The 16,033-nt window shown below is 33.7% G+C and overlaps 1 protein-coding gene across 1 annotated transcript; it reads right to left on the minus strand.

Moving 5' to 3' along the window:
- Positions 1 to 1,389: 1,389 nt before the first annotated feature.
- On the minus strand, positions 1,390 to 8,694 carry LOC111057490 (protein extra-macrochaetae). The gene is made up of 2 exons (XM_022344919.2): positions 8,131 to 8,694; positions 1,390 to 2,607 (listed from the first exon to the last, which is right to left on the minus strand). The coding sequence occupies exons 1-2, from the start codon at positions 8,527 to 8,529 to the stop codon at positions 2,542 to 2,544; spliced, it is 465 nt and encodes a 154-aa protein (XP_022200611.2). The 5' UTR covers positions 8,530 to 8,694; the 3' UTR covers positions 1,390 to 2,541.
- Positions 8,695 to 16,033: the final 7,339 nt, after the last annotated feature.

Below are 16,033 nucleotides of genomic sequence, written 5' to 3' on the forward strand. Positions count from 1 at the left end.
ATATGAAGATTCGATTGCACTAGGTCTCAACCCTTGGATAACTCGCTGAAGGATATTAAAAGGATAAAAACATCCTTGAAAAAACAGCTGGAAATTTTGTTGTCTGTCAATAATGGAAGAGAGTGAACGAGTGCATGTGTGTGGGATCATCCAGCTGATCTCACGAGAAGAAAAATTCAGCAAGAGAAACTTATTTTCGTTTATTTCTCTTTTTTTAGAGAACATGTTTACTTCAAAAAGTCCAATATAGTAACTAGATGCTGCTAGTGATACATAGTATATTAACAAATATTGTAGCAAACATAGTAAATCTATTTGTAATTGATGATGTGTTTGTTTTTTGAAGGGTGAGTAAATTGTTATTTTGATGAGAGATAGTAGCTTAACCTAGATTTTGATTTGGACTATAGTATAAATTTGAAAAGGGACAGTTTTGGGCATAAGCCTGTTTTGCCTCCTCCTCATATAACTGTAAAAATAATTGTACGACTGAGAAAATGAATAAATAAATATAAACTATAAATTCAATCTTTAGTTACAAATTTTCTATGCTTTTACACTCCAGAGCAAAGCTCGGTCTCCAGATATTTTATAATAATGATAGTATTAATGAAATCACATGGAGTGATCTACAGTAACTATATTACTATATAGTTACTGAGGAGTGATCTAAATTAACAAGCTAATTATATTGGAACTACAAATTTAATTCGAGAATCCAGCAGTATCTTCTGTATTCAATAGATTCGACATGTCTCAAGGCAAACTTTGCTGATCTTGAAAATGATTCAAGCAGTTATTTTGAGATAGCAATTACAAAATTCCGTTGTTCAACACACAACAGAAAATGCTTAAATTCTTAAGACATCAGAAAATCATCTTCAATTTGATAGTCAATTATCAATTATCAATCATTCACAAGTGAATCAACAAGTTGATATTATTGTACCATAGGAAACGCATTTAAGTAATAAATTATGATGAATATAAAATTGAAATTCTGCGACATGTTAATATGACGAGATCAAAAATTTTGAAATTATCACAATTTGCAATGACAATGATCTAATACTGATTTAGTGTCTAGATTCTACTTTTATTCAATCATTAAAATAAATTATTAGGTCATTTGTGTAAATTCGCTCATCTATTTTATCCAATAGATTAGAGCAGCAAAGAGAATGTCCAATATTTTATATTCAATTTCTGCTTAGTTTCTTGCAAGAGTTACCTTATTGACTATTCTCGATTCTCAAGTGTAAAAATACTTGGAAGTTGAAAATGTTCAAGAGTTGAATGAACCCAATTCTACTCAATTCAATTATAATAATTGAATAAATTTCGAAATAAACATCATGAGGATGAGTCAACACAAGTAAAACAAGTACGTAATATGGAGATCAACATTTTTTATTCCAAATCCAAGACAAGTGCAAAAACATTTATTATTTTGTAGAAAAATCACAAAAATTAGGATATCTGTTATTTTTTGACAACTATATAAAATGTTTACAAAATACAGCAGTTTCAAATGGAATCTTCTGACATAATACAGGAGTCATCATGAATTATTCTGATATGATTACAATATTGGGGAAAACCGAAAACAATTTCAAACTATTGGGAATAATAAAAATTTAGACAAAGTAAGTCTATCCTTTTAGAAAACTCATAACATAATATACGTTCGTACATTATAATTTGTTTTTACAAAATAATATATCTTTCAATCAATATTAAAAAAAAAAGATTAGGTAAACTACATAACATCACAGACAACAATAACAATAATTATATATATTTTTTACACATATTTATACTTAATCTACAAACCGAAATATAATACAACTCATGAAGGACAAAGTTATCTATAGAAAAAAGGAAATGTCCTTCATGTACGATGGAATGATAATAACCAGTCTTATTAGCATTACTCAACACTTTACCAAATTACAAAAGCCTAATATTTTCCAAAATAAAAAAGATATTCGATATTATTACAATAGAGTGAATAAGATAAAAATAAAATAAACTGAAATTGACTATAACATTAAGGGAAATAAGAAAGCAGATTCTTCATGAGGTTAATTATCCCACATTTTTGGTCTCAAACCATTTCTCAATGTGTTTCTCGAAAACTCTCATTGAGTTTATGAACATTCCATGTCCACTTTAAATTTGTACGTGGAATGTACCATCAAGCCACCAATTAACATTATCATTGAACAAGAATAATTATAGAAATATGTATTACAAACTATAAAAACAAACAAATCAAAAGCAATATAAACAATTATTTTATAGGCTGATACCAATTTGACAAAGAGAGGAGTCGACGTATTTTTGGTTGATTGTTGATATCTTCCATCCGGGTGAGATAGCATATCATTCCAAAATAGATAATCAAATAAAACCCTCGAGGATAATGTACACTAGCCTACAAACGAGAAGCGCCGGCGGCGATCCAGAGTGAGAGAGAGTGTCTTCTTCCTCTGTTGTGGAGATCACAGTGCTGCTGCTTCTGCGGTGGTAAGTGGAAAATTAACACGAGACTGGTCTGGTGTCTGAAGGCGGTGTCGCAACCTTGTCTAGCAGGAGGACGGGGGCCTGCAACATAAGAGAAAACAATTTATAAGACTTACAATTCAACTGATACATAAAGCAAACTAAAGTCAAAATGGAAAGGATGTTTTTGGAAGGTGTTCTATCAATAGTAGGCTGAGGATCAATACATAACTATTAATATTGCAGAGGATGAATGGGGAAGAAATATCTTGATTTTTAGATGATTTTTTCATTTTCGTTCCGATCTATAATTATTGTAATATCCATGTTGATCAGCACAAAAATAAAAAAATCGCGAACTCCCAATATTTAACAAATAACTAAGAGGAATAGCACAATGTTACCATATTTTTCTCTCCCTATCATTTTGATGATGTACTTATTGTATCAATCAATAAAGAATAACGAATTATTGTATATTTCAAGACACGTGCATAAAAAATAGGTGGATGTATGGAAATAGTTCCAATTCAATTCAGATTTGATTAATAACTTAGATTATGATCGCAAAGCTTGACTATCAGTAGTAGGCTGTGTCAATAACATTAGAGATGTGTGGCATTATTGGAGTTCTTCCTTTTTTGAACCAATGAACAAAAAATTTACATTTCAAGCGTTTAAACCGGAATTTGAACATTACTAACGTAAACAGGGTAGCTCCAACGGAAATAGTTGGCTTTGGCAATACATCTGCATGTAGCTAGTAGCCAGCTGTAGGGTGATTCCCCTATTTTTGTACCCCTAGACTGATAGGGGCGAGAGTAGGAGGGGGGATTGATAAGTTTCATGAGAGCGCACATGATAAAATAAAACAGGGCTGTATCTACTGGCAGCATTGTTTGAATGGTGGGCATTGCTGCTATAATGTGAGAAATGCTGACAGTTTAAAGTGAATCTGAACAGTAAGCGAGCAATACGCGACAGCACCTGGGTTGGGGAGAGAGTGAGAGAGAGACAATTATTATTGGTACAGCACTCCTAGAGACATCTGCACTGCCAACACGTGTTTCATACAAACGGCGTGTCCTTACTTCCGTTGACGAGCCCGCACAATGGAACAGCTGGTCAGTTATCATGTGTGATACCCCCGGAATTGTTGAAAAGTTCAAAGGGCAGCCAAGAATGTGGGACAAACAAGTCGGTTTTTTAGTTTGTCATAAAATTGGCTTGTAATTTTATTGTGAGAATATGTCTTGGGAATTGAATAAATGACTTTTATGTCTAACAACACAATAGAGGTGTTACGAGAGTGAAAGAAACATTTGTACTGAATTTTATAAAAAAATCAATAGTGATAATGATCTGAAAAACAAAATCTAATGGGAAATTGATTGTTGGACTCGAATGATTGAAATGCCTGAGATCATCAAGAATTTAAGAGGATATTGGCGAATTTTAAGAAGCAGTAGTGAGAATACTAAATTTATTGTATAAAAAGTTATGGGTTCTATGGTGGGAAAGTACCTCGTTAAGGAAAGATAAATTCAAATTGAAAGATTATTACCGATATTCATTGAACAAGCATAGAAAATTTCAAGTAACTTATACATGAAGACATAAATAAAATTCAATTAAATAGTACAGCCTAGTCATTGCATTGATTTCGCTATAAAAATAAACTCTTCAGATCCTATAAAAATCACTTTGAAATGGAGAATTACAGGACTGGTCGTCGGCTCAGACTATTCATTAGGCTATTCTTGTCTGTACGTCAATGAAACTGCTCAATTTGACCTTACTGCTTCAACTAACTATCAAGGCAGACTTTAAATGCTAACGAGTCCCTCACAGTTCCGCAGGTGTTCAGAATCGACTACTTGGCTGGCATTAACAAACTCGGTTTTAGTACAGCATATAGCTACTATGGTGAGATTCACTTTCAACTGTCGGCATCGGTTGAATGGGTAGAGATGATGTTTCTCTATGAGGTAAGCTGACAGTTTGACGCCAATATCACTACAGCCTTTCCTAAATTGAATAATGTGAATGGGTATTCAACGAAAAATATAGAAAGTAAAAATTACATAAGTGCTGGAGATTGAAGAAATCTTGGGAATTGGTTGAAAGTTTGATTTGTTCCGTTATATAAGAAGTGAAGCTTCTTCAATATACATAGTTTAAATAGGTACTGGTATAGGTTCTCAAATAGGCATTTCAGAAAAAAGTGATTTGCTTCCTTATTCAAAACGCAAGTAAATTTATTGGAGAAGTCGATTTCTAAGTAAACAAATTATCAGATATTCAATTGTGAGATACCTTACGCAAAATATAAAGAAGTTGAACTTTAAGTAAACAAATAATCAGAAATTCAATGGAGAGATACATTTTTCAAAGAATATTTCTTACAATAACTTGCATCCTCACTATTCTCACTGATTTACTTATTCAAACTCAGACTTTATGGATTGAAGATAAGCATCTCTTCAACAATCCCGCCACATTCTAGTACTCTAGAGGTAAGACAAATTTATTTTCCCACTACTACACTACACAGCGTTCGTGTGAAGCTGCAGTACTTTCCAAAAGATAAAAATAACAATGTGCGCCGTCTCCTCGAGAATAATAAGTAACAAGCATGACAAACAATTTCATGTTCCTCATTCAGAATGAACACGTGCACTGAGATACTGGGAAAACAAGATGAGAGAGAAAGAGATACTGAGAAGACAAGACAGGAAGAGAGATATCGAACTTTTTCCTGCTAGAGAAAGCGAAACGATATGATGAGCGAGGTTGATGGATGAGGAAGAGAGATAAAAGAATGACAGAGAAGTGCTAGACAAATTTTTGAACAGAGTGGCCTTACTAGGAAGGACGTTTCAAGATGGGACGGGGAGGGAGGGAATCCTTATCAGGATGACCTCTAGATGCAGCTGTGCGCTCAAACACAGAGTAAATGTACATATATATTTTCGACAAGTCAAGAGCTATGGTGAATTGAAAATCTTGCCGGCTATCTGAACTCACACATACATACACACGCACAGCGCCAACCGGTTATTCACAATCAACAGAAGTTTAAAAATACAATCAAATTCTTTTCAAGCGCCTATACGTCATTGATAAATAAATTAGTTGTCAATTATTGTGAACGACTCAACTAGTTATTTTTGCATGCAGCTTATACGATTTCAAATGTAATCAATAGTTTGTAGATCAGGCCAAGTTATTCAGAATACTAATCTGTTTATTCAGACCAATAACAATTATTATTCTGATTTTGACATATTTACTTCCAAACTTTGCTTACAAAGTAAGATGTAATTCATCAAATGAGATCTTTTTTACAGTAAATTATGTCTATTTATAAACGGACAATAATGAAAATCAGAGATATGTCAGCTACTTTCATATTATATGAGCTTCTTAAAGTATAACAGTAATTTGAATTTAGTTTTACACATTTTAGTGAACAACTAAAATGTGAAATACATACAGTAACAACGGGATCAAAACATTCCATTCATGTTTGCGATGTAATAGGATCAAAGAATCAACCCTTGCTTCAAGTGACATTTATAATAATTATAGGGAATGAAAATAGCTTGCTGTAGGCAAGGATATTTGTGGTTGATCAACTGTTTCTCAGAATAGCAATTCTGTAATTATGCGGTTCACTGCCTACTGTGGAACGCATCAATGAAGAAAATATTATGAGAAAACAATTTGAAAGTGAAAGTACACAGATTTTGGCTTTCGTTGAGTATTGATGCATAAGTCTGAGTTGTTTCAGTGATTTCACAACGCTACTTGTAAGAAATAATGAGGAAAACATTTAAAAAACTCACAATAATTTCGGTTTTAAATGCGGGCGTGAGCTCAATTTTTATCATTTGTCAATAAAATCAAATTTTCAATTGACCAATCTGTAATTGTTAATATTAAACTACTGCAATTCCTATTTAGGAATGATCAGATGTTTCTGATTCATGTACTAGCTAAACCGTTATTAGTTTTTGTAATGTTTGCTCTCATTGAAGGGTGGGAATCATTGTGAAATGTATTCATTGAGACTAGGACATCTGGTTATCGCTAGAAAACCAATAGGGGTTTGAAGAACAGGGGTAGTTATTGAGGGTTGTATTGCCTAATCGACACCTGTTAGGGTGCAATCGTTTTGCAGACGTGGGGAGGCAGAGTGTTGAAATACAGGGGTGGCTAACTGAAGCCTGTAATAAAAAGCCTTTTATGATGCATGCTTAAGGAGGATGTCTCATTGTCACTACTGTGGGAACCAGACTACTTATAGTTTAAGGCTAATTTTCTATTGTTATAATATGAAGTATGAGATCTGATATTGTATATGAATGGTAAATCCTTCAAGAAGTCTGATCATAGCAAGGAAATACTGTATCAAATATATAATTAATAAAATTATGCATGTGGATTCTATGCAACATCCGATTATCTTTTAGATACATATAAGCAAATGACAATACACATTTCCAGAATAATAGAATACTGAATTTATTCACGAAAGAGGCAATTTGATGTAGAACTAATGATTTACTAATGGTGACTCAAGATGTGTTATCAGTCTTGTTATGAGTATTTGTAAACATAATAATCTTATCTCTAAGTTTATTGTCTTGAAGGAATCTCAATGAAATGTTTGAACAGTGTGTTAATATGATCAAGTAAACTGAAACAGTTTAGGACAGTATACAAAGACTGGTCAGAGCCGGCAAACAGAGAACATTTTAATATATCTGAGAGTTAGACTCAGTTGAGAATTTGATGAAGTTGAAATCATGTTTTATGCAATTGACTATACTTATTAATGGAATTCTAACAAATTGATAGTTGTTATAACAGACATCCTTCAAAGACTAAGAAAATTAGTTGATTCAAAGTAGATCTATCAAATTGAGGTATTTATCATTTTATCAATAATGAATAACATATTAATGGAGCTCCAAATTACGTTAATAATTAGTATTATAATGGGCATCCTGCAAAAGTGAAGAAAATTAGTTGAATTGAAAGAAATATCGTTGGCAGAGTGACAACCGGCTAACTCTCTTTCCATGTTAGAAATTAATCTTATGAAATTCTGCAAAATGATAATGATAACACGAAAAACCGAATTGAATTATTCATTACCCTAATCATGATTCTGATCTTGTAAATTATCAGGCCGAAGCCTGAGTGCAGGATTGTTTCAGAAAAGAGAGAAACTGAATGAGAAAACAGATTGATTTTGAAAATCAAAATAAAAGTTGACAGTTGAACATCATCAAAAAGATCAACAATAATATTCATTATTATTTAAAAGGTATACTGTCCAATTAGCAAATTTTGAACAAATTTATTTCAATGATTCCAAAATATCATTTCGGCAAAAGTTGGATTTTAGTCACAAAATATACAAGGAAACTTGATCAATGAAAACTACGAATATTTGATCATTCACAAGTTATGGCTCTCTAGTTTGCAAAGCTTTTAGGAGATAAAATCGATGATAGCAAAAATATTATTATCATTAAGGTCGAAAATGAACTTAGCCGGTTAACACTCTATACAAACAATATTCTGCAATAGTATTTGATGAAATTATCAACTAACCGTTGAGGCTTCCTGCGTGGAACACGACGACGCCGCTGCGAGGATGGTGTTGGGCGCCAGGACTCCAAGTGGCTGCCGGGGAGTGGCGGGGGTGTTCGGCGAGGATGTCGTCAATCCACCGGCTGCGGAGTTCCTGATGATGGCTGCGGCGGCGTCCTGGACCACAGTTGGATGGGATTCCAGAGCGTACTGCAAGTCACAAATGTAATCAATCACGTACTGTATCACTTCCAACTTGGAGAGACGGCGGTTTTTCGGCATGAATGGAACGAGTTCTTTCAACTTGGAGATGTACATTTGGATTTCCTCGTTCTCGATATCGCGATGTCGGGGACGCTGGACGCGACCCGTTGACACGGTTTGGTTGGTGGGGTACACTGGGTTCGCGACTGCCTTCATTTTCGTTGAAAAGATTGAAGATTTTCAAAGAAAGTTAAACTTTACGTAGATATTGAGGAAAACTCGAGTAGGAACGAACAACACAACTGAACTGAACTTCACAGCGTGACGAACGGAGCTCGAATGCGCTCCCCACTCCGGCACATCGGTTTTATAGCCGGCCTCCCCTCTCCAAGCCGGCCACCTGCAAAACAGCTGTAGTCAATGGCCGCCGCGTTTTCCCGCCGCCAGCGCTAGTGTCGCCGATTCTCACGAGTCTCCCTTCCTTCTGAGAACCGCTTTTGACACCTGTACACCCCAAGCCCTTCCTGGCAGATTCACTTTTTGTTTGTAAATAGTTTACTGGTTCTGGTGCAATCTGGTGCAAAGAAAGGTGCCTTTCTGAAGTATGTTTGCAAAATGCTAGCTGTTTTTTAGCAAGGGGGTTTGCCGATACATAACTATAAGCTAACGCCCTGACTCTTTTCAAAAAATATTTGTATAGCATTTCTAGCAATCCTCAACAACAATCCTAGGGGAACAACTCTAAATTTTGTGGATATTGAAATTAAGAACATATTATCTGCTATTCGTTGTTATAACGGGGCTTTGAATCCTATCTCGTGTTGTACTCTATTTTATGAATATGCTCTCAGCATTGCTACCTATCGATGAAATGCTTTGGATATTCTCAATTTTGTTGGATCATATCCTTACAAAATATGACATTCTCCATCCAGTAAAACCCCGGATTCAAACTTTCATAATAGAGCCTACTGGAACTCAGTATTGAGCTTTTCAATAAATTACACCCCATATATCATACCGTCACTCTAAATAAATTAAAAATGTCTTTAAGGACATGGCTGAAAAAGAAAGCCTTTTAACCATTTTAGGAATTTGGAGATTCGGATTTAAATAATTCAAAATTTGCCTAAAACTAAGTAGTCTATCTAAATCTGTTAGTAGAGTATAAAAATATGTACAGTATAAATAATATCAATTTTGATAGCAAGTAGTAAGTAGCAAGTAGGTTTTTAGTATTATCTTTGACAGGTAATTCAGGTTTCATTTCTCTATAGTTTTTTATCAGCCACACATTCTCAAGTTTCATTTCAGCTATTCATTATCTCTCTATTAATTCATTCATTAAATCATTACAAATAGAAACGTTTGTAGGTACTGTATTATCATCAATAATCCCTTTATCCCCTTACCTGGGCTTGAAAGTACTTGTGGAGAGTTTCCTTAGTAAGTAAATAGGCCTACTGCTGTTACTCAATCATTTACTTCATCCAATGATATTGTAACAATTTCACTATTATTCTATTGCCGCTATTATAACATTATTATGTAATTACTTTATGCTTGTGATAATTATATTGATTAACATTAGATTGTCAGTGGAGTATCCAGTAGGTGATATGGGGATGTATCTTCCCCCCGAAATGGAACCTGAGTTTTTTGTGGATGGATCATCATCATCTTCACTTCAGGAATTAGGTTTATTAATGAACCTGTTCCGGTACCCATCTCTTTCTTGGTCACCATACATCTCTTTTTCCTGTAGGTCTATAGTTGTGGACTACAGCGGGAATTCTTCCAGGTGGCATTCTATCCAAATGACTGCACCAGTTGCGTCTATTTTGAATAATTCTTTCATGTAGAGGAGCAACCAATAAAACCTGTCTTATATCAGTATTTCTGATTCTATCAACTCTAGTGCAGCCAAATACACTCCTTAGAAACCTCATTTCTGCAGATTGAATTCGACTGTTCATTCTACGTGTGTGCATCCAATTCTCACTTCCATATAGGAGAGTCGGAACTGCAATGGTATTATAGAACTTTATTCTGGTTTCTTGTCTTGATTTATTTTTGAGGTTTCTATGTATAGTGCCACATATTTTCTGAAACTTTGAAATTTTATTGTATACATCAATATCTGTATCATATGTTACATCATTAGTTGAAATTTTTCACTTGTTCTATTAATTTTCCGTTCAATTCTATTCTGGTTCTAATTGGATATTTTCCTTTGAATGCCATTGATTTGGTTTTCATAGCTGATATTCTCAAATTGTAATTTTTAGCAACTCTGTCCTGATAACTGATAACTGATTTTTGTAAGGATGGATCAGCCACAAAAATTAGCATCTAATTTTTAATATTATTGTTAGAAGACGATAAATATATAAGGGATGAGATAATAGCATTGCAAATAGCATAATTGAAGCAATGGTAATAATAATGAGCTATTTTCTTAAATACAGTGAGTGATCTAGTGCGTAACAGGACTATAACAAGGGATAAAGAAACTACGGATTGCACTTCTAAGTTAGTTCACTTTTTACCATCTATTATTATGAAGAAATTCAATATAGCTTATATGGCTCTAGTTGATCATAGTTTATTCAGTTTCATGCAGAGCTTTGAACAAAGCTGGATAACAGCTTAAGGACTGGGAAGTGCGTAAGGTCTGGATAACAGGGGATAAAGAAACTACGGATTGCACTTCTAAGTTAGTTCACTTTTTACCATTTATTATTATGAAGAAATTCAATATAGCTTATATTGCTCTAGTTGATCATAGTTTATTCAGTTCCATGCAGAACCTTGAACAAAGCTAGATAACAGCTTAAGGACTGGGAAGTGCGTAAGGACTGGATAACAGGGGATAAAGAAACTACGGATTGCACTTCTAAGTTAGTTCACTTTTTACCATCTATTATTATGAAGAAATTCAATATAGCTTATATTGCTCCAGTTGATCATAGTTTATTCAGTTCCATGCAGAACCTTGAACAAAGCTGGATAACAGCTTAAGGACTGGGAAGTGCGTAAGGACTGGATAACAGGGGATAAAGAAACTAGGGATTGCACTTCTAAGTTAGTTGACTTTTTACCATTTATTATTATGATGTAATTCAATATAGCTTATATTGCTCTAGTTGATCATAGTTTATTCAGTTTCATGCAGAGCTTTGAACAAAGCTCCAACAGCTATTTCTAGAGAGTAGCCCCGAAAATTTTACTGTTATGATGAACGGGCGCAGTTTCTACCATGGACAGGAGGTACACATGGACACATCCCCCTAATATTTGAAAAAATAATGTTTTATCCCACCCCAAAAATACAATGTAATTATGAACAATCAAGTAAAAATCATGATAATTTGAAAAAAAATGTTTATCAAGTTAAAACCAAGCCTATAAAGTTGGTTGAAATAGTGCTTTATTGAAGCCAAAATTTAAGCATTGTTGCTTGTTATCTATTAATGAGTTGATTCAGCAAAATCTATATTTTTTAAACAATTGAATGAATAATAAAATTCGACTCCATTCCATTCTATTTGTCATTTAATCAAAAAGCCTATGACATTTTCAAGGCAAAAACGAAATAATAAGTGGTCTACTGATCACCAAAATAACTTGAATGGAATGTTTGTTTTCAAGTGGAAATTGCGTAAAATCGCACCAAATTGGGCCCAGGACGCCCCTTCGGTGGGGGATATTCCATACCCCCCACACACCCCGTGTCACCCTCAACAAACTTTAGGTGCTTCCTACTTTGATGCTATAATCCCCCCCCCCAATGTTTTTCTGGCTACGCCACTGTAGATTGTAATAGATAAGTAGATTGATATCGATTATTTCTTGGTCTGACTCATTACTCTTTGAAGCTATTGATATAAAGAAATTAGATAATCTATCATTTCTCATTATTATCATAATCTTTAATAGCCTAGCTTGTTACTAGCTATTCCGTGGCGCTATAGGGAAATGAAAATCATAATAGTGATTTATAGTACACCATTGTGGCAAGAATTCAAGTGCTTTGCATAGACTGAGAGTGATGTAAACAATGATTTAGAGACAGGATTTATATTTAGATTTTCCCAGGTATTCTTAGTATAGTTACGAGTTGCATATGGCATTGAGCGGTCGCGGCGCGGCAAAATAAAATGGCTTTCATTATTGCAGCATTACCGTCTCGTGAACTGCAGTGTCTCGACTTCGACTCGGATTATCTATAATTTCCAAGGTCGAATAGCACGTTGATTGCACCTGCAGTAGAAAATATATTCATTCAATATCTGACCTCCTTCATAGACTTCCTACTCGTCTGCTTGAAAATATCCATATAACTTACTTTGATATTGTGATATATTTCCAGAATATTAAACTGCTAATTGCACTGATATTGCTTTCTAATTGAAATTCTTGACAATTATTGTCTTATTCTTATCAATACCTGTCTTATTGGACCAAAGCTCTTTAATTATTCGATTATTGGTCCTCAAGAATTATTTAACAGAATGTTACTAAATTTTTGTGTTGAAAGATTTATATACGTGTGATGAATCTTTCAAATAGATCTCATGAGAAGAGAGAAAAAATTGTGATTACCTTTTAAAATGAAAGAATTTGCTAAAGGAATAGTTAGCGACCGAGCGATAACACTTACTTATCAATAACTGTATATTAGATAAGAGTACCGTTCTGTACTGAATATTTTCTAGGAAAATTATTCAATAAAATTATAATTATTTTGCAAATAAAGCACAAATTATTTATGAATCGCTCACTGATTTTTGAGGTTACACTTTGTTTACTATCGATCAGATGTTTTTAAAAACAGTTCGAACGCAGCTGACTGATTCAAAGTATTGTCAAATGTCACGCTGGCTTCACGTAAGATATAATACCATCTCTAAAAATCAAAACTATCCATAAAGGATCAAGAATTTCAAATAAAAAAATAAAATGTATGTGTTATCGTTGAAATTATTTATTATTTAAGAAATTATATTATATGTCAGGTCTTATTGTAACTAAATGGGTCATAGCATGAAATTATATTATTGATAAAATGGCAGAAATTATTTATAACAATCTCAAACCTAATAAAAATTGTACAAGAGTATTAATTCATTAACGACTTAATTCAACTGAACCACATGGTAATTAAATCTCTTTGGTAGGTCTAAGCCAATCACAGTACATAGAAATAGCACCAAGACGGTGATCGTTTGAAAGCAACACATGTTAATCTATTATCAGACACCAACCCTGCCTTATCAGTTACACTAGCACGTGTACATTGTATGAGAGGAACTATGTCTAGAAGATTAAGCAGTTTTAAGAATTACATAAATTAAATTATTATTGTAATTAAAGGAATTGTATTCTACTACTTGCCACTGACGTCATGTTTACGTCACAAGCGTTCTACCAATGGCAAATTTTTATGCAAATTATTACATTGAGATTCTGAGAAGCAAGGTCTAGCCTAAAAGCTTAGAGAAAAGAGCAGCACTTCCCTTTTGAAATCCTCACCGTGCAGATCTCTTTTATAGTTACCAAAGACCTATTTGTGAAAACTTCTTGTTCGATTTTAAATGTTCTATTTGTGAGCCGATATTTTAGGCCAATTTATTTGTTATTCGTAAATTTCTGTTCTCATCAATCGATAAATTTAAAAGCTTAAAGTAAATTATCCCTTAATTAATTCGGTGAAGGAGATATTTAAATTAAAATTCCCCACGTGCTGAAACCGAAGCCTGGATTGCCGCCGATCAAACGATTTTTGATCTAAAGAAGAAAACCACGATTACCAAGGAATTTCACGTGAGTTATAAGTTATAAGGGGCCCCAATCTACGCTTCGAAAATATTTCAGTGCAGAAAGATATAAAATTTTCTTCGTTAAATTATTGGCCACACCGACAAGCGCTTTAGCATTTAAGAGTCTAGAATTTATTCATATTAAATTTATAAGAATTTGTAGTTGATTAACTATCCTCCGCTGCCTGAACCACGACCCCGAGCATTTTTTTAAAAATATTTCATAATTCATTTTTTCTCACTATTTTTGTTTTCAAAACTGTTAAACTTTATCAATTGTAAAATTCTGTTGAATCACGCATGGTATCATGCAAGCACAAGAATTTTTTTAACTATTCTGTTAATGCTAAATTATTATCAACCTGTAAATCAAATTCTGAACCTGCACTGTATGATTACATATTTTATTATAATATATTTCAGTTTTGTTAATTCGCTTTCTGAGTTCGATTATTTCTTAAGCCTGTCAATTATTGTGTCTGATACGTTCTATCATCATCAAGAACCGATCGAATACGATCATTGGAATAATTGAATTAAGCTGGATACTGGAACAGGTCTAAGTGGATGTAGCGAGTGGGGTCAGATCGAGATATTTATTCTTTGTCCTTACCTGCTCATATATCAGCTTTTATCTGTTACCTACCTCGACTTTGGAGCGAACACATCAATTGTACAGCAGATGCAGCCATAGATCATATAAATTCCTACAATAGAGCTTAAAACCCGACAAGACTCTGTTCTCGAAATATATTCTGAACGATATTTGGTCCAAATACCGTATTTTAATCCTTCAGAACTTATTAGAGACGCAGTCCCGTAAATTAGCTACATCGGGATTTTTGCTCGACCTGTATGATTTTGTATGCTCATTCTTCACAGGTAATAATTTTAAGGTATCCGTATTCAGTGTTTAGCGATCGCTACACTACTTATACAAATTTCATCACAATACAATTTGTCATTAGAAGAATCAAGGGTGAGCGAGCGTTTAGGCCTCCCGCGATTCCGACAATTGTATTGAATCTTGTAGTGAATCAATCAGTCTGGTGTACACTCAGCGTCCACACACGCAATTACAAAATTATAGCCGCTACACCATTGACTCAGTACAAGATTCACTCTACATGTGTGAAGCCTTCAAATCACGCTCCACATGATTTTGGCGCCCAACAGTGATAGGCATTGAAGAGGTGGATAATCGACTACGAGGATTATTTAGTTGCTCAGTATACTATAGCGCTGACAACGGGAAAATTTGTGAAAAATTCATGGTTGTGAATTTCTTCGAATTTAGTATTAACTGTTCACTGTTATATAAAATAACAAGTCGTACCATACCCAATTTTTGAACAGAAAAGAAATTTATCGATTGATGAATTTTTAGAGAAAAAATCGAACTCAGAATTTTATTATTGTGTTATTCGAAAATTGGTCGTACTATAAGTCATAGGTATAAGAGATATCATAAGAAAGGTCATATTATTTGAAGAATATTAGGTCTATATTGAAACAATTTATAAATATTTACAGAAAAGAGGATTGAAGTTATTTACATTTTTAAAAGTTTTTAAAACATAAAGAGGGAAGTAAAATTAAATCACGGATATATTGCGGAATAATTCAAACAAAACACTGCCCCTTTTATATAAAATTGTGCAAAGAACACTAGCCTATATATTGAATTGCGGCAAGAAATTATAAAAGTAAGATATTTATAATAATAGTAATAATAAATTATAAGAGGCGTACCTGTATTACCGCATAAGTGTTCACTGTGTATCCTGTGTGTCCTTGTCATTTTTATGTTAACGATATTGCTAACTTGACTCATTTTATCACTGAACACATTGCTAAACCACTTTTTCCGTATTTCACTCACTACGAAGCTATCACAA

Source organism: Nilaparvata lugens, chromosome 5 (genome assembly GCF_014356525.2).
Source record: "Nilaparvata lugens isolate BPH chromosome 5, ASM1435652v1, whole genome shotgun sequence".
Taxonomy (NCBI): Eukaryota; Metazoa; Arthropoda; class Insecta; order Hemiptera; family Delphacidae; genus Nilaparvata; species Nilaparvata lugens.

Coding starts and splice junctions, on each gene's coding strand:
- LOC111057490 (XM_022344919.2), bottom strand. CDS start 8,529: ATGAAGGCAGTCGCGAACCCAGTGTACCCCACCAACCAAACCGTGTCA. Junction 2,608..8,130: donor CCACGCAGGAAGCCTCAACG/GTTAGTTGATAA, acceptor CTTATGTTGCAG/GCCCCCGTCCTCCTGCTAGA.